This window comes from Leopardus geoffroyi, chromosome B2, assembly GCF_018350155.1.
Source record: "Leopardus geoffroyi isolate Oge1 chromosome B2, O.geoffroyi_Oge1_pat1.0, whole genome shotgun sequence".
NCBI lineage: Eukaryota > Metazoa > Chordata > Mammalia > Carnivora > Felidae > Leopardus > Leopardus geoffroyi.
This window is the reverse complement of record NC_059332.1, coordinates 31,600,970-31,619,755: the sequence shown is the minus strand read 5'-3', so window position 1 is coordinate 31,619,755 and position 18,786 is coordinate 31,600,970. Positions and strand designations below refer to the sequence as shown.

The window sequence follows — 18,786 nt, the reverse complement described above, 5'->3', positions numbered from 1 at the left end:
TGCCCCCCAGGCCCACAGTGGGTCTGCCTGTCTGCCCAGCCTCTGCTGCAGCCATGGGAGTGCAGGAGGAGACCATCTCCCCTGGAGGTGGGTGAACCTTGTCCAAGCATGGTCAGACGTATGTGGTGTACTACCCAGTGATACTTGAAGATGGAAAAAAATTGTATTCTTCCCAGGATAGAAACAATCCCTTTACATTTATGCTAGGCATGTAGGAGGTGATCCGAGGTTGGGAAGAAAGGATTGCCCAGGTGAGTGTGGGTCAGAGAGTAAAATTGTCTCCCTAGACTACATCTACAGTGTGGTGCCACTGAGAACCCAGGCATCATCCCACCAAATGCTACTGTCCTCTTTGGCATGGAGCTTCTGAAACTGGAATGACAGGAATGACAGGGCCTCCTCCCCATTCTTAGATGTGTCATGGAGGGATCCAGTGCCTCCAGAAGCACATGTGAATCATATGGAGATTTTTCTGACATTCCACAACACTCTGTATAAACATGACCCTGACTGAATATGTTCTGGCACCCAGCTCTTTGCTCTTTCCCTTTCTTCCCCTAAGTATGTTGAACTAAACTATATGCCATAAATGTCGTTACTCATTTTATTTAGTTTTTGCTTTTGGGGTGAAGGTTCAGTTTCAGTCTTTTGAATCTAAGTTTCCATGTAAGTATTAGTCAAGTATTAACAGCACAGGTAATGGGTTAACTTTAGAATAGGAATTGGTGTGGGTTGGGTGGGGGAGAATGCAAGAATCTTTATTTTATTATTTTGGATGAAATTTTTATCTGTCATATATTAAACATTCTTGCTGCTGCACTGCTAAGTCATAGCAGATTTGAGGTGTTATTGAGGGCCTGCTCTCCAAGTTGAGACATGTCCTTGGGTCAAATTAAAAGTCCTACCTAGGGGTGCCTGGGTGGCGCAGTCGGTTAAGCGTCTGACTTCAGCCAGGTCACGATCTCGCGGTCCGTGAGTTCGAGCCCCGCATCAGGCTCTGGGCTGATGGCTCGGAGCCTGGAGCCTGTTTCCGATTCTGTGTCTCCCTCTCTCTCTGCCCCTCCCCCGTTCATGCTCTGTCTCTCTCTGTCCCAAAAAAAAAAAAAAAAAAAAAAAAAAAAAGTCCTACCTAAAACTAAAGTGGGGAGTGGGAGATCCTTGCCTCCAATATACCATGCCAGTCTCCCGTTAAACCCTGTGCCTTTTTGTTTGTTTGTTTGGTTTTGGTTTTTTAAATATAATTTATTGTCAAGTTGGCTTACATATAACACCCAGTGCTCATCCCAACAAGTGTTCTCCTCAATGCCCATCACCCTTTGTCCCCTCTCTCCCATCCCCCATCCACTCTCAGTTTGTTATCTGTATTCAAGAGTCTCTTGTGGTTTGCCTCCCTCCCTCTCAGTTTGTTTGTAATTAATTTTTTCCCCTTCCCTTCCCCCATGGTCTTCTGTTAAGTTTCTCAAGATCCACATATGAGTGAAAACATATGATATCTGTCCTTCTCTGACTTATCTCACTCAGCATAATACCTTCCAGTTCCATCCATGTTGCTGCAAATGGCATGATTTCATTCTTTCTCATTGCCAAGTAGTATTCCATTGTATATATAAACCACATCTTCTTCATTCATTCATCATTCATCCATTCATCAGCTGATGGACATTTAGGCTCTTTCCATAACTTGGCTATTGTTGAATGCACTGCTATAAACATTCGGGTACATGTGGCCCTATGCATCAGCACTCCTGTATCCCTTGGGTAAATTCCTAGCAGCGCTATTGCTGGGCCATAGGCAGATCATTCTCACTGAGTTGCTGGACACTACAGGTATCTGTGCCCAGGCTAGGAGAGACCTCTGAAACCTTCTTTGTGACCTGGCTTATTATTACTATTTTTTTTTCCATCCTGTGGTTTTTCTAATGGATATTCAGGACTTTTGTAATTTCATAGCTATCCAAGCTCTACTTCCCCAATTGTAAGAACTTTAATCAAAAGTTTAAAATGAAAGGACACCTGGGTGGCCCAGTTGGCTGAGTGTCTGACTCTTGATTTTGGCTCAGGTCACCATGCTTCATGAGATTGAGCCCTGTGTCAGGCTCTGTGTTGATGACATGGAACCTGCTTGGGATGTTCTCTCTCCATCTCTCCTTGGCCCTCCCCCACTCTCTCTCTCTCAAAATAAACATTTTATTAAAAATTTTTTAACATTTTTATTTATTTTTGAGAGATAGAGAGAGACAGAGTGCAAGCGGAGGAGGAGCAGAGAGAGAGGGAGACACACAATCCAAAGCAGGCTCCAGGCTCCAAGCTGTCAGCACAGAACCCCACACAGGGATCAAACCCACAAACCATGAGATCATGACCTGAGCCAAAGTCAGATGCTTAACCGATGGAGCCACTCAGGCATCCCAATAAACATTTTTTTAAGTTTAAAGTGATGGGGCGTCTGGGTGGCTCAGTCAGTTAATTAGGTATCTGACTTCGACTCAGGTCATGATCTCATGGTCCGTCCATGGATTTGAGCCCCGTGTCGGGCTCTGTGCTAACAGCTGAGAGCCTGGAGATTGCTTTGGATTCTGTGTCTCCCTCTCTCTCTGTCCCTCCCCTGTTTGCCCCTCCCCCCCTTAAAAACAAATAAATGTTAAAAATTTTTTTTAGAGTTTAAATTGAAGGTGCTGGTTATAGTCATCCAATGAAAGTCCAGACATCATGACAAACCCTTGAGTGTTGTCTTGAGAAAAGCTGCAGTGTCTCCTGGTTTTGGATGTTCAGCTACCCCTGCTCATCTGTTTCCTTGCTTTTCTTCCCCCCTCTCACCCTTTGCTGTCCTGTATAATGATTTGGTGAGAGAAATTATTGCTGTCTACCCACTCCCACCTCCCCACACTACATATGCATGTCAAGTTTTATTATTGCAATAAAAGTGCTTTTATGCTGGCCTTTCTAAAACAAAAAAATGAGTGGAGGAGTAACAGGTGGAAGCATTCTGTAGTTTCTTCAGTTGAGATACTTAAAAACACATCTGGAAACCTCATGCTGATTGTCCAGGGTATATAACAAACGTAAAATATCCAAAACTCAACCTGTTATCCTTCCTGTTCTATATCACAGTTTCAATCCCATTTGTTCCTATTTTGTGGTTATCTCCATGTAAAGGGTTCTTATGTCCAGAAATCCCTTCTCATCCACCATGTCCATTTGATTATGGCTATTAATGCTTGTCCACCATTCATTTACCTCTCTCCTGACTCTATTTTTGCTTGCTTATTATATAAGCCCTCCGTTTACCGTCAGTAAATTTAATATTCTGGGCTCTGGTTTCATTCTTCCTGGGTTTCAATACTGGCTATAATGCATCAGCAGAATGTTGCTAAGGAGATACATCTTCCAAGAGAGGTTGATAATGAGACGTATGGTTTAAAGATCTGTTAATAGTGTATACAAATCTAAGTGGATCTCTTCTATCTCCAGGAAGAGGGAGCTTGTTTAACAGGAGAAGCTCATATTTTATATCCTTGAAGACATAGGCTTAGTTGCATTAAAGGGAAAGAAACCCTGAAGAGTGGGAAGAAGATGGTCAGAAAGAAAAAAAAATTATATATATATATATATATATATATATATATATATATACATATCAGCATTCTCAATGACTTTTTCTCCATGAAGCCTGTAGATGTTTCTTCATTCTTATTTGACTATTTTTCTCAAAAACATAAACTGCAACATCAATTCCTTTTTCATTCACATACTCACATAGGGCACAATTCAGGACCTGCTAACCGGTGAGAATTTGGTAAAAAACAACAACAAAAAGGGTGTGTGTGTGGGGGGGGGGGGGGGGTAGGTTTCTCTCACAGAAGTCTTGGGCTCCTGCTCAAATGGTTTATAGTTTTATATTAGTCCTCCCTACCCCATGGCAGACTCCAAGTTTAGAGGTCAATGGCTGAAGAAAGGACAAGCTGAGCTATTAACTTTCACAAAACTTGGACAGTTTTGTGTATCTCTAACACTAGTAACATGTATCAAGAATTTACTCAACTGTGATTCTTCCCTTCAAACACCACCCCCTCCTTCATATTTGATAACAAAACTAGTAAGAAGAGAGATTTTTCTCTTTAAATGCAGTTTCTTTAAATGTTTATTTATTTTTTAGACAAAGAGAGTGTGACCAGGAAGGGACAGAGAAAGGGGGGACAGAGGATCCAAATCAGGCTCTGTGCTGACAGTAGAGAGCCCAATGCAGGCCTTGAAGTTACGAACCAAACTGTGAGATCATGACCTGAGCTGAAGTCAGATGCTTAACCGACTGAGCCACCCAGGCACCCCTCTTTAAATGTAGTTTTAAAAATACTACTTCAACACACACAACAGAAGAGAGGCCATGCACTTGTTTGGGATTTTCTTGCTGCTGCTCAAAAAAGACACTGAATTTCCCCAAAACCAATGCGAGAGGAAACTCCCCCAGACATTTTGTAGTTGTCCCATTTCTCTTTCTGCCTCTCTTTTTGAAAGGGGCTGAAAATGTACCTAGTGAAGCTGACCTACTCTCCACGCAGGGACAGCTTTCTTTTTTTTTCTTTTAATGTTTATTTATTTTTGAGAGAAAGAACAGTGTGCAAGGGGGGGAAGGGCAGAGAGAGAGGGAGACACAGAATCTGAAACAGGCTCCAGGCTCTGAGCCCAGCGTGGGGCTTGAACTCAAGAACTGAGAGATCATGACCTGAGCCAAAGTCAGACACTTAACTGGCTGAGCCACCCAGGCGCCCAGGGCAGCTTTCTTTGAGAATATACTTATAAGAAGCCTGAGCAGAGACAGCAGAAATGCTGACATTTCACCTCTTATGGAGGTAATAGAGGATTAGCTTCTTGGGCAACACCCATATCATGACTCTTTAAATGAGTCTTTGGAGAAGACTCAGGGTAATTTTCAGTGTCATCTGAAGCTGAGCAGATGGTCACATATGTGCCAGCACCCTGAAGGCTTAAATAAGGACGGAGGGTCCCATAGAAGGTGATTCCAGTAAAGGAATAGATGTGGGATCCATCAACCATGTTGTAAAAGGACACATCCTTATCCTCCAAGTCCAGGAAAACTCCTATCCTTTGAGGATGCTGTCTCAGTGACAGAGACTCTGGGCAGGAGATGAGAACTCCTTTGTTATATGCTATCACCCAGAAATTCTTCTCTGGACTTTCTACAAACCACCCATCTCTCTCCGCTGTATCTGAGCAAACACCCACAGCCCATCTAGGTTCAAGTCCAACTTCTGTGCCTATATTGACTTCTATCTCCCAGTAATGTCTCCCTGTGGTAAAGCAATTCTGGCCCAGAACACTGAAGATGGTTTCAGATTCCCCTTGTCCTTGGCGTACTGAAGCATCACAATTCTGAGGAGCATTTCCCATTAAAGAAACTTGTTTTCTATTCTCAGATAGGATGAGGTTGTGATGAGCTGTGTCTGGATCCAGAGTAACAGCAACTGCAAATGTCAGGGGGGGGGGGGGGCGGAATAAGTCATTCCACAGTGGAAAGTGGTTGTCCTTAGGAAAGATGCTGTCACTTTATGCTTGTTCTGAGTAATTAGGCCCTGTCATATTCCAGTCACAGTGTATCTACTTTCATTTAAGCTTCTTTGGTATCATTTTCATTTGGAATCATTTATTATGTAATAATTAAGTCACCCACTTCTCATGCACTCTTATTAGATTTCTAATGGCTGAAATCTTAGGCTCTGTAGTCAGAAAGATCTGAATTTTGATTATCACTCTGTCTTTAGTAAGTGTGATCTTGAATTTACTTTGTTTCTCTCAGCTTCACTTTACCCTCATAATCATGGACACAATTATGATACCCCAGCATAGGACTGCTGTGAGAAATAAACAAGATAATGTGTAGAGAACTCAGAACTAGGTCTTGCCCATGATGAACACTTGGTAAATTTTTTAGCTTCCAATATTTATGGTAACACTAATACCAGTAGTAATAGCAGACTCCAGTACTGATACCAGCAATAATTAATCTGTTCTTCTGAAATCAAACATCATCAATAGTCAGAATTTTTCTCATAAGAATTTGTATGTGGGAATACTAGAATGTGCTTTGATTTGGGGAGGATTGAATTAACTAGGAAACATTTGTAGATGCAAGGATATTCAGAGTAAAGCAACATGTACTAGAAACTGATAATCAACTCATAATTCTGGAAAGACTCTAAGATAGTTTTCCACTTACACTGAGATACAATGAGCTAGTCCCTGTCTCAGGCTGATGTAATAGACTTCCTTCTTACTGAACTGCTCTTGCAGTGTTTTTCACACGAATAAATCCACTGTATCACTAAGTCCCAGATTGAGAAGTCAATTCCTCAGGGAAATTCCTTTAATCCACCATATTTTTCTCATGGAAATCTTATTCTTTCATAACCTTCATTACAACTTGTACATGTACTTTTCCATGAAATCAGAGATCAGATATCCTTTATTTATTTGATCCTGAATAAACAGTTCTATAAATTAATTGTAAATGAATGAATGATATCAGAAATGTAAGAAATCTGTTCACATTTCAGCATGAGATTGAGACTGAACTGAAAGCCATGAAATGAAAAACCAACCAGGTTTTATTGAGGGTTTATATAAATGTGTTTCTAATTTGTGATAGAAGAGATTGTGCGGGTCAAAATAATAAGGTCACTCACCTGCTTCAAACTGTTCTTTTCTCCAGTCTAAAACGAAAAAAAAACTCATATAAGAAAATACATCAAGAACATGTCTTCTCACCTGGGTGACTCAGTTGGCAAAGCATGGGACTTTGGCTCAGTTCATGATCTCACAGCTCGTGAGTTTGAGCCCCACGTCAGGCTCCGTGCTGACAGCTCAGAGCCTGGAACCTGCTTCCAATTCTGTGTTTCTCTCTTGCTCTGCCTCTCCCCCGCTTATGCTCTCTCTCTCTCTCTCTCTCTCAAGAACAAATAAAACATTAAAAATTTTTTGAAAAAAAAGAACATGTCTTCTCAACTAGGAGAGAGAATCCCCTGTATTTTTTTGAAGTCCCACATTCAAAGTCAATTTTCCAGAATATAGCATGTCTTTGAAAAATGCCCTAGAATTGCCTCATGAAATCCTGGGGTGCCTGAAGTCCCAAGACATCTGTTACTCACCAGCATATAACTTTGCTTTTCTCCAGTCTGAAATAAAACAAAGGAATTAGATTCTCTAATCCTTAGGACCTTCACTCCAGACTATTAAATTGTTACAACCACATGAGATATGAAGATTTATAATAGTGCTATATTTCTGTATTAATCACCTCAATGACAGCTCTGGGGTATTTGTCTCCTTCAGTCTCCTGTTCTACTTCTCACATTTTCCACATTCCGCCAACATATCTGTGATAGAATAGGAGGTTCTGATTCTTTTGGGAGAAGGATAAGATAAACTTGAATTGTGAGAGTGTATTGTAAAGCCTAAAACTTCATGTGCTGCCTTGACATCTTTGGAGCTCACAGGGCTCTAAACACCATAAGCTCCCCTTCTCTCACCAGATATGCCTCCAATCAGCAGGAAAATCTCCACATTCAACTAATTTCCCTACCAGTCAAGCCAGCTGAACCCCACCTGGTCCTCAACCTAATGGCTTTCACCTTCCTATCAACCTGAAAAGTTACTCAGACAAGCCAATCATATACTTCCAAGGAGACTAGTAGAATTTCATCTTATTATTACTAAAAAGCCTGCTTCCCTCAGCCCTTGCTGGTTCACTCTGTTCCCAGGTGAAAACCCATGTGGTCTGCATGACTTGTGGTGTCCTCCTCCCCCAGGATAGGAGTATAGGTGATTAATAAACTGCTGTCAAGCTCATATGTCCAGTGTTGGATGTCATGTGTCTAACCATCTTATCCTAATTAGGGTGGGGGATCCCTTCCTCACTAGCAAGGTGAATAGGGTATGATAAGAACAGAGGAACAGATTAGATGACTGGACCAACCACGACACTGATATAACTTACCTTGTTGATATAATTGCTTTCTTCTCCCTGAAAAGGAATAACAACCTGTGAGGTGCAAAGTACCAGCATGGAGTAAGGACTCTATTTCTTGTACTAGAGCAAAGAAAAATGGAAAACTTACCAAGCTCTTTCTCAAGTGATTCTAAAAAGGAAAGAAAATAACAAAACATTTTATGGAAAAAAAGTCCAGACTACATTTCCTAAGCTCAGGTCCTGAACACTACTTCCATATACCTAGATCAAGAAATTCACCTTAATTGAGAATTACTGTGACCATTTTTTTTTCTAACTCCATGTTTATAGCAGTGAGTTTTCTCTCTCCATTGGAGAGAAGATCCTAGGCTCCATGTCTTACTGGAGGTCTTGGGACTCTAACTACACTCCTATCTCTATGTTCCTATAGATGCCATTTATATATACAGCCAACAGGGGAAGATGGCGGTGTAGGAGGACGCTGGGCTCACCGCGTCCTGCTGATCACTTAAATTCCACCTACACCTGCCTAAATAACCCAGAAAACCGCCAGAAGACTAGCAGAACGGAGTCTCTGGAGCCAAGCACAGGCGAGAGGCCCACGGAAGAGGGTAGGAAGGGCAGCGAGGTGGTGCGCGCTCCACAGACTGGCGGGAGGGAGCCGGTGGAGAGGGGCGGCCCACCGGCCAAGCAGAGTCTGGCTTGCAAAAGCGGAGGGGCCGGACAGAGTGTGTTCTGACAGCAAGCAGGACTTAACATCTGGAAGGTTATAAGCTAACAGCTCTGCTTGGAGAACCGGAGGGCTAGAAGACAACGGGAGGGAGAGTTGTTGAGCCCTGGACAACAGAGCTCAGCTTGGCGGGGAACAACAGCACTCACCAGCACCATCTCCCTCATCCATCTCCCAGCCTAAATCCCAAAGGGAACCAGTTCCTGCCAGGGAGCTTGCTTGCACCACCCAACGCTGTGCTTCTGCAGATCCATCCCTCCAGCGGCGGGTCTGACTCCCTCCCAGTGCCACAGGGCCCCTCCCAAAGTGGATTTCAGAAGGAAAAGAGAGCTGAGCCTGTCCCTCCCGCCCCGTGCACCTTGTCGATCCACCCCAGCTAATATGCCAGATCCCCAGCACCACAAGCCTGGCAGTGTCCAAGTAGCCCAGATGGGCCATGCCACCCCACAGTGAATCCCGCCCCTAGGAGAGGGGAAGAGAAGGCACACACCAGTCTGACTGTGGCCCCAGCAGTGGGCTGGGGGCAGACATCAGGTCTGACTGCAGCCCTGCCCACCAACGCAAGGTATTCAAGACAGCACAGGGGAAGTGCCCCACAGTTCCGCACCACTCCAGGGACTATCCAAAATGACCAAACGGAAGAATTCCCCTCAAAAAAACATCCAGGAAATAACAACTGCTAACGAACTAATCAAAAACGATTTAAACAATATAACAGAGAGTGAATTTAGAATAATAGTCATAAAATTAATCGCTGGGCTTGAAAACAGTATAAAGGACAGCAGAGAATCTATTGCTATAGAGATCAAGGGACTAAGGAACAGTCAGAAGGAGCTAAAAAATGCTATAAACGAGCTGCAAAATAAAATGGAAATGACCACGGCTCAGATTGAAGAGGCAGAGGAGAGAATAGGTGAACTAGAAGATAAAATTATGGAAGAAGAGGAAGCTGAGAAATAGAGAGATAAAAACATCCAGGAGTATGAGGGGAAAATTAGAGAACTAAGTGATGCACTAAAGAGAAATAATCTACTCATAATTGGTATTCCAGAGGAGGAAGAGAGAGGGAAAGGTGCTGAAGGTGTACTTGAAGAAATCATAGCTGAGAACTTCCCTGATCTGGGGAAGGAAAAAGGCATTGAAATCCAAGAGGCACAGAGAACTCCCTTCAGACGTAACTTGAATCGATCTTCTGCACAACGTATCATAGTGAAACTGGCAAAATACAAGGATAAAGAGAAAATTCTGAAAGCAGCTAGGGATAAACGTGCCCTAACATATAAAGGGAGACCTATACGACTCGTGACCGATCTCTCTACTGAAACTTGGCAGGCCAGAAAGGAATGGCAGGAGATCTTCAATGTGATGAACAGAAAAAAAATATGCAGCCGAGAATCCTTTATCCAGCAAGTCTGTCATTTAGAACAGAAGAAGAGATAAAGGTCTTCCCAAACAAACAAAAACTGAAGGGATTCGTTACCACTAAACCAGCCCTACAAGAGATCCCAAGGGGGATCTTGTGAGACAAAGTACCAGAGACATCGCTACAAGCATGAAACCTACAGACATCAAGATGACTCTAAACCCATATCTTTCTATAATAACACTGAATGTAAATGGACTAAATGCACCAACCAAAAGACATAGGGTATCAGAATGGATAAAAAAACAAGACCCATCTATTTGCTGTCTACAAGAGACTCATTTTAGACCTGAGGACACCTTCAGATTGAAAGTGAGGGGATGGAGAACTATTTTTCATGCCACTGGAAGTCAAAAGAAAGCTGGAGTAGCCATACTTCTATCAGACAAACTAGACTTTAAATTAAAGGCTGTAACAAGAGATGAAGAAGGGCATTATATAATAATCACAGGGTCTATCCATCAGGAAGAGCTAACAATTATACATGTCTATGTGCCGAATACGGGAGCCCCCAAATATATAAAACAATTACTCACAAACACAAGCAACCTTATTGATAAGAATGTGGTAATTGCAGGGGACTTTAACACTCCACTTACAGAAATGGATAGATCATCTAGACACATGGTCAATAAAGAAACAAGGGCCCTGAATGATACATTGGATCAGATGGACTTGACAGATATATTTAGAACTCTGCATCCCAAAGCAACAGAATAGACTTTCTTCTCGAGTGCACATGGAACATTCTCCAAAATAGATCACATACTGGGTCACAAAACAGCCCTTCATAAGTATACAAGAATTGAGATCATACCATGCATACTTTTATATATACAGCCAACAAACCCATAAATTCACAGATCCCACCAAGTCTGATTCACAGTTTTACCTTTGTCTTTACTTTCTTTCTCTTTTTCTGTCTGGGCTTCCTGTGCTCTCTTCTTCTCCTGTCGTTCTTTCCAGGCCAAAAACACAACAGCACCCAGGAATATCCCAAGTATGATAAAAGTCACAGCAAATGCCGTCATCCAAGGAGAGGTCCTAGGGAAGAAGGATTCTGATACAGAGGTCCCAAAGACTTGATTAAAAACATACACCAAGCAATCCTACTCCATCCTAGTTCTTAAATGTCCCCTCCTTACCCTTATCCTGTCCCCCAAATGAGCAACACTGACCTGGGATAGAAATGGTTTCCACCTGCTCTTGTCCAAAGAAGGGGTTCTTCATGGAGCAGGACACTTCTCTCTTTGAACTGTCTCTTACAATGAGGGATGCCTCTATTTGAAATAACCCATCGTCATCCTGGGTCTCAACCTCAGAAAGAGATGGTATCTTCTCTCCCATTGCATCTTTCCATTGCACCTTAGGCTGGGGAAACCACCTCTTGCCTGTGCATGTCAGTCTTATTCCTGTACCTTCTGGACCTACCATGAAAACATGAGGACCAGAACCCAGACCTGGAGAGGATGAAAGTCATTCATTTGAGACGTGGACACTTTTGGCCCAGAAGTCCCTAATTTATACAGTAACACCAGTGTGGGGATATGGACAAAGCACCATCATTCTTGGTGGGAGGAGAGGGTTTGTTTTCTTCTCTTATTAGATAAACGGGTAATTGTAGTAAAATCTCAAGAGATTTGAAGCTGACACTAGGTCTTCATACTGATGCCTATCACATTTTCTCTACCCAGGCATATCTGCAATTGGCCACAGAAGGAAAAAAGCAGAACAAATTTTACCAATGTTAATTTCTTTCAGGAACACACCAATATATCTATATCTATCCATTCCACTTACTGAAGTCTCTAGAACCACTACCTTTCTGTGATTAAACTGAGTCTTGTAGTCACTTCCTTAAACAATCTCATTTTGTAATGGTTTCCAAATTTTCTTTCTTCCTCTGAGTACAGAATAACAAAAATATGAAGATAGCCAGGTGAAATGATTCCATGAAGGAGTCAATATGTTTTTCACTTTTACACTCTCATTTATTTATTTTCCCTCCACAACCTCTCCTTTTTAACTTTTCACAGGTTGGGTCTACTAATGGATCCAGCACCCATATTAAAACATTACACTACTAGAATGCTAGAAGAATCCACTGTCTCTGAGAATAATGGCTATCCTGGCTTCTAAGGCTATATATTATTTTGTACTTTTTAAACTTATCTCCTGACATGGTTCTTCTTAGTTCTGGCTCAGTCCTACTCCAATTCCTCAGATGTAGGAAATATATTATAAACCTCAGAGACATTGTCTTTTTTGGCTAAAAATTATAATGAAACTATTAATTTTTACTGTCAGATACTGACTTGCCTGGGAAGGACACACTTGTAAAAAATAGAAAGCAACCTGAAAGAAAATCTTCAGAATTACTTGAGGGAGGTACCAACTCTCTTGAACAAAGGAAATGAATAGAAGTGAGTAAAATGGTTCATGAGCACAACAGATTCTTAACTATAGAGAATAAACTGATGGTTATGAGAGAGGAAGTGGGGTGGATGGGTGAAAAAGATGAAGGAGATTAAAGAGTATACTTATGATGAGCACTGAGTAATGTATAGAGTTGTTGAATCACTATATTGTACACCTGAAACTAATATTACATTGTATGTTAACTACCTGGAATTTAAATAAAAACTTTAAAAAAATAAATTAAGCAAGTTTATGTGAATGAAAAAAAAAGAAAAAAGAAAAATAATATTCAATGCCATCAAAAGTATAGATAAATACTGTTAAGAATAAAAACTGGAACAATTATTAGACTGTCAGGGTGACATTATGGTTATCCTGAAACTGGAATTATTAAAGTTTAGGATAAAAAAGTTATGTTATAGGGGCGCCTGGGTGGCTTAGTCGGCTAAGCGTCTGACTTCAGGTTGTGTCATGATCTCATGGTTTGTGAATTCAAGCCCCGCGTCAGGCTCTGTGCTGACAGCTGAGCCTGGAGCCTGCTTTGGATTCTGTGTCTCCTTCTCTCTCTGCCCCTCCCCCACTCACGCTGTCTCTCAAAAATAAATAAACATTAGAAAAATTATGTTATAAAGTTAATTGTTTGAGAAGTTTATATTATATCAATTTATATTGCCGCATATTTTCATGCAAATATATGTATTTTATGATTTTTGCGATCATATAAAATCGAAAATTGTCAATGTTCATTAAAAAGTAAATATTAACATAAATTATGGAATTTCTATATAATGAAAATATGTTTAGACGTTAAAAAGCATAATTTTTTATAATCTGTCTCATATATTGTAAAGGAGAAAAAGGCAAGTTATAGAAAAAATATATCATGAAATATTGTAAATAATATTAGTGTGTGTATTTGGAGCAGAAAATTACTTGACACTTTAATGTGTTAACTGTGCTAAATTAACTTACTTAAGTTTTCCTCTAAACTTTCCCCTCTCCTGAATCCAACTGTAATATTTCAGCTTCAGGAATATTTTTTTGGCTTAAAGCATAACTGAATGGAGAAGACGACTCTCTTGCTGTATTGCTGAGTGTACAAATTAGTGAAAGTAATTGTGCAGTATGGGTGGAAAGAAGAATGTTGATGAGCTAGTGTCCATACGGGGAACAGAAGGAAGCTTTGGTAGATTGAATGGGAGGTTTCTCAAAACCTAACAAAGAGACAGAGATCTTCAGGGCTTCTAGAAGGGTAGCATCAAAAGTTTTTAATAATATCCGTAACTTAATCTTTGCAGTTAATGGAAGAGATTAACAAAGTCTGGGATGATGATCATCCTAGCATTAACCAGTGAGGGCCCAAGACTGGAGCTGAATCCTGAATGCTTTGGGCTCCATAGGACCTTTGCACAATGATTACTCAAGAGAAAGAGGGGCAGGAAGCCCCAGTAAGAATTAAGACAAAGCTTCACGCTAGCCCGATTGGCTGGGGGCTCAAAGATTCAATTTTGTATTTAAACAAGTTACAATAAATATTTTAAAGGTTAGTTTGTGAACAGAGATTAAGGTCTGCTACATAAATATATTATAATAATTATATAATATATAACATATATTATAATATATAATATATAATAAAATAATATAATCATATATTGTTATATTATATAATATATACTATATTATTGTACTATTATTTTATTATATATAATTATATATTACTATATATAATTATATATTATTATATATAATATTGTATGTAATTAGTGATATCTTTATATAAATATATAACTGGAAGGACATAGAACAATCTGGTATTGATAGTTACTTTGGAGGAGAAAAAGGAATATTGAAAGGACAGAAGGATTATCAACTTATATTTTCTATATTTTTTGAATTGTTGGAGTTTGATACAATGAGTTATAATTTTATTGTAATTAAAAATAAAACAGCACCAATGGTGCCAAAATTGACATTGGCCAATTCAACGTCCTATGGACCAAGGCTCAGTCATTCCAGCTTTTCACACTGGTCTCTCTCTTCAGGGCCTTTTTATTTCCCAAAAGCTACGCAGTTGATGGTTTTCTCTACTTCTGCTTCACTTAGTCACTGAGCGTCAGTTATTTTCTGGCCTCAATCCTCTGGTGACTTTTGTTCTCTGCAATACCTGTCCACCCTGCCCAACCCCCATAGTCACTTCCTCCAAACAGTGCATTCAAGACTCAACCACTGACATTCCCAGCTGAGCCTCTACCCAACACAGCAGCCAACTAGGACTCTGGTCTCTGATGGTAATTTTAGGGAATCATGGTGTCTTCCTTCAAAATGTGTGAGGAGAGACATATCAGAGAAATAAATGATCTATTTTTTATGGCAGATACTTATGGAAGTCATTGAATATTAAAGTACAGCACAATAAATGTATAAATAGATTGAGAGAATTTCGGATTAAACCCAGTGTCAAGGACGTTGACCAGCTCCGAGAATATGTACCTTTTTGTCTCTGTTCTGTTCACCATCCTCCCCAGAAATCAAATGCAGAGCACTTACATTCCCTTAGAACGATCTGTGTTCTCAGATAATTACTCACCGATCACCTTCAGCTCCAAAGTGGCTTCTTGAAATTCACTGCCTTTTTTAAAAAAACACTTGTATATTCCACTGTCTGAGATCCGGAGACTGTAGATTCTCACAGATACTCTTCCCTCAGTGATGTAATCTTTCACCAACTCTGCTCTCCCTTTGAAATCTACCAGCTGTTCTCCCACCTGCTCCATTCCATCCTGATATACATACACAGCCTCTGAGAATTCAGAACGGAACCACCGCAGCTCCATATTCTCTGCACTCATGGCCGGGGACACGTGACAGGGCAGCACTGTGTCCATGCCCAGCATGGCTACAATTGGCTCTGAGGGGCTGATAACCAAGAATGAATCTGTGGAATAGAGCCATAGTGAAAAGAATATCAATGACCTGTCTGGACATTTTGGAATACAGCATCATTATTGGCCCAGTAGAAGCCCATAGACATTGTCATTCATACACTAGTTTCTGTAGCAAACATTCAGACTGAAGATGGTGGTGCACAAGACAAAGAGTATCTCTACCCAATCAATAGGGTAATCTCTTATTGAACAAATAATTTTTTAATTGCAATGGTGAGAAATTCTATGAAGAAGTAGGGAAGAGTGTTGGGAAATCATGAAACCAGGGTTTTTAATTAGGTCTTGGGCTCAGAAAAATGTGTTCTTCATGAAGCAGAGACCTGAGTGAATTAGAAGGCATTAGTGAAATAATTCCAGCTGGTCTTTCTCTCTAAACTAATCATATAATGGCTTATTTGCCCTCATGTATGGGCAGATAAATCATTATATCAAAATGAAGGATTTGTAATTAACCCAGGCATATAGTGATAGGGTAATTTACTCCTTCTGTTCAGAGAATAAAAGAATCCAAGAATATAAAGTATAAAATATAAAATATTCTTACCTGAGCCCCACATGGACACCTGGAGAAGTAGGAGAGAGAAGAAGTCTCTTAGCAGAGAGAAGTCCAGGAAACCCACCATCTTTCCCAGAGCAGACAACAGTATGACACAGAGTAAGGTCCTGAAAATAGCTAGGGTAAAGACAAAAATGGGATCCATAAGGTAAGAAAAAAAAAAAAAAAAGTCATAGTTAAGACAATTTGCAGTGATTCTAAGAAATGGCCTCCAGAAGCTCTCAAACAACTGTAGTGTGTCTCTCAGAGAACATCAGAGAAGCCTTTAACACTCCCAAAAAAAGAACTTTTGTTTCCCTTTTCAAGGAAACAGTCTGTTTTAAAGTTTATTTATTTATTTTGAGAGAGAGAGCAGGGGGAGGAGCAGAGAGAGAAAATCCCAAGCAGGCTCCATGCTGAGCCCCGACACGGTGCTTGATCCCACAAACGATGAGACCATGACCTGAGCCGAAATCAAGAGTTGGATGCTTAACCAACTGAGCCACCCAGTGAACAGTGCCTCCAAGTGAACAGTCTTCATCTCAACAGCCAAGTTCTGCAATGACAAATCTGTCCACAATCTCTCTAAATTCTTCTCTAACTCAATATTTTTTCCAATGGACAAAGAGACAGAAGGGAGGCAATGAGCAACCACAGAAAGAGATGGCTTTAGTACAAACATTAATTTGGCTTCAACAAATTCTACCCCTCACCGCCCACCCCCCACCACATTCCTATCTGATGGAGGAGCACATATAACTTGGTTTGTCCTCTGTCAGCCCTTAGGATCCTTGCCCAAATGCTCTCACTTCCCTCTCTCTTGCCCATCACCCACAAAAATGCAACACTCACATCTTTTACATTCTTCTTACAGAAGTGAAGACATTCTGAAACTTCTCAGACTCAGGCCACAGGCACCATGGATAAATACTCTCATCCATTCCTTCCAGTTACCTGCTCTTGGCTGCCAACAGGTATCTCCAAGATGCCAAGAGGATATCAGACTTTGCAAAACATGGGGTCTAGGAGGAAGCCTGGGGTGGTTTTTTAAGGGGTTTGAGACAACTGGAAGAAAGACGGCCCCTACATAGGAATCTCTCAGCAGTATACTTCTCTTTGACGATACTGACACACTCAAAACCGAAAGTAAAATAAGATAAGGAAAGAAAACTTTGACCTGTCATGTATAGTAAATCTATCTAATGATTACTTGCTTATAAAATATAGACAGGATCAAAAGCAAGTCATTTCTTTCTTTCTGAGAAGTATATTGTCTAGGTTAATAGCATAGATATTAGAACTTGACTACCTGAGTTAAGATCCTGGTGAGGCTATTTACAACTTATGATTTTAAGCAAGTTACACAACCTATCTGTGCCTCAGTTTCCTCATGTGACAATGGGTTGGATAATAGTATGTACCCTATTTTGGGTGAGGAGTACACAAGTGTATGTAAAGCACTTAGAAGAGTGTCAATAACTTATAGATTATGTGTAAGTTGTTAGCAATTTTTATTTTAATGTCTTGCTCATTCACCACAATATGTCTGCCATTCTGATGAGAATTTTGGACTTCCTCATTTCATTAGGCAGGGAACTGAGAAGACATGGGCACATTCATACTCTCTAACTCATCTCCCAGACAGAAATTTTCTCCACTAACATCCAGATTTTATCCATCTCAACAAGGATAAAAGAAAAACAGTATTAAAATTTCCCAAATGATCCTCTTAGATTTTCATCTTCATTCAATGCTATAAATAATGGGAGACGTAAGGATGAGATTACTGTCCCCTGTCTACATAAATCATTTTTGTTTTGAAGATCCTTTAAGGTCTATGAATTCTAGAATAATTGTTTCTTGCTTAGAATGACAGAAATTCTGAGTTAGAGACTAAAAATTTTTTTAAAACTCTAATTTACATTTTTGAAACTCTGTGTCTAAGATTAAATATCTATAAATGGTTTATAAGAGACATAGAGAACAAGAAATAAATACAAACCAGACACATTCTAATACAGTTGTAGATATGGCGCTATTAATTTTTAAAAAAATAACATTCAGAGAAATTCAAAGAAACAAAATTGTCCTTTCAGATAGATACATTTAGTAACAACAAAGACTTTTGGATGGTGCTAATAGCATACAGTTGAATTAAAAAATGCAAAATCAGAAGCTTCTGGGTGGCTCAGTTGGTTAAGCATCCGACTTTGGCTCAGGTCATGATCTCACAGCTTGTGATTTCAAGCCCACATCAGGCTCTGTGCTGACAGCTCGGAGCCTGGAGCCTGCTTCAGATTCTGTGTCTCCCTCTCTCTCTCTGCCCCTCCCCCACTCATGCTCTGTCTCTCTCTCTCTCTCTCTCAAAAATAAATAAACATTAAAAAAATTAAAAAACGCAAAATCAGTTGGGAACTCAAAAAGGAATTTTAGGGGGCGCCTGGGTGGCTCAGTCGGTTAAGCATCCGACTTCAGCCAGGTCACGATCTCGCAGTCTGTGAGTTCGAGCCCCACGTCAGGCTCTGGGCTGATGGCTCAGAGCCTGGAGCCTGCTTCCGATTCTGTGTCTCCCTCTCTCTCTGCCCCTCCCCCGTTCATGCTCTGTCTCTCTCTGTCTAAATAAACGTTAAAAAAAATTTTTTTTTAAATAAAAAAAAAGGAATTTTAGTTATAATTTAGTCAGAAATTAACAGAACTATTATAGAAACATATAAATGAAGTTATAGAAGTTATGTTATATAAACTATG

General features: G+C 40.3%; 1 protein-coding gene and 1 pseudogene across 3 annotated transcripts; one reads left to right on the top strand and one right to left on the bottom strand.

Annotated features, from left to right (window-relative positions):
• Positions 1-21: 21 nt before the first annotated feature.
• On the top strand, positions 22-898 carry LOC123608203 (annotated as a pseudogene).
• A 3,787-nt stretch (positions 899-4,685) lies between these two features.
• LOC123608200 (butyrophilin subfamily 1 member A1-like) lies at positions 4,686-17,180 on the bottom strand. Of its 3 annotated transcripts, none has more exons than XM_045497835.1 (10): positions 16,891-17,180; positions 16,048-16,176; positions 15,146-15,493; positions 11,316-11,597; positions 11,030-11,197; positions 8,133-8,153; positions 8,012-8,038; positions 7,164-7,190; positions 6,702-6,728; positions 4,686-5,483 (listed from the first exon to the last, which is right to left on the bottom strand). In XM_045497835.1, the coding sequence occupies exons 2-10, from the start codon at positions 16,124-16,126 to the stop codon at positions 4,843-4,845; spliced, it is 1,620 nt and encodes a 539-aa protein (XP_045353791.1). In that variant the 5' UTR covers positions 16,127-16,176; positions 16,891-17,180; the 3' UTR covers positions 4,686-4,842. The 3 variants fall into 3 exon arrangements, with proteins under 3 accessions (XP_045353791.1, XP_045353793.1, XP_045353792.1); XM_045497837.1 differs by having other exon boundaries at positions 16,048-16,066; XM_045497836.1 differs by lacking the exon at positions 8,133-8,153.
• Positions 17,181-18,786: the final 1,606 nt, after the last annotated feature.

Coding starts and splice junctions, on each gene's coding strand:
- LOC123608200 (XM_045497835.1), bottom strand. CDS start 16,126: ATGGTGGGTTTCCTGGACTTCTCTCTGCTAAGAGACTTCTTCTCTCTC. Junction 6,729..7,163: donor AAAAGCAAAGTTATATGCTG/GTGAGTAACAGA, acceptor TTTTCGTTTTAG/ACTGGAGAAAAGAACAGTTT. Junction 5,484..6,701: donor AAAAGAACAGTTTGAAGCAG/GTGAGTGACCTT, acceptor TGACATTTGCAG/TTGCTGTTACTCTGGATCCA.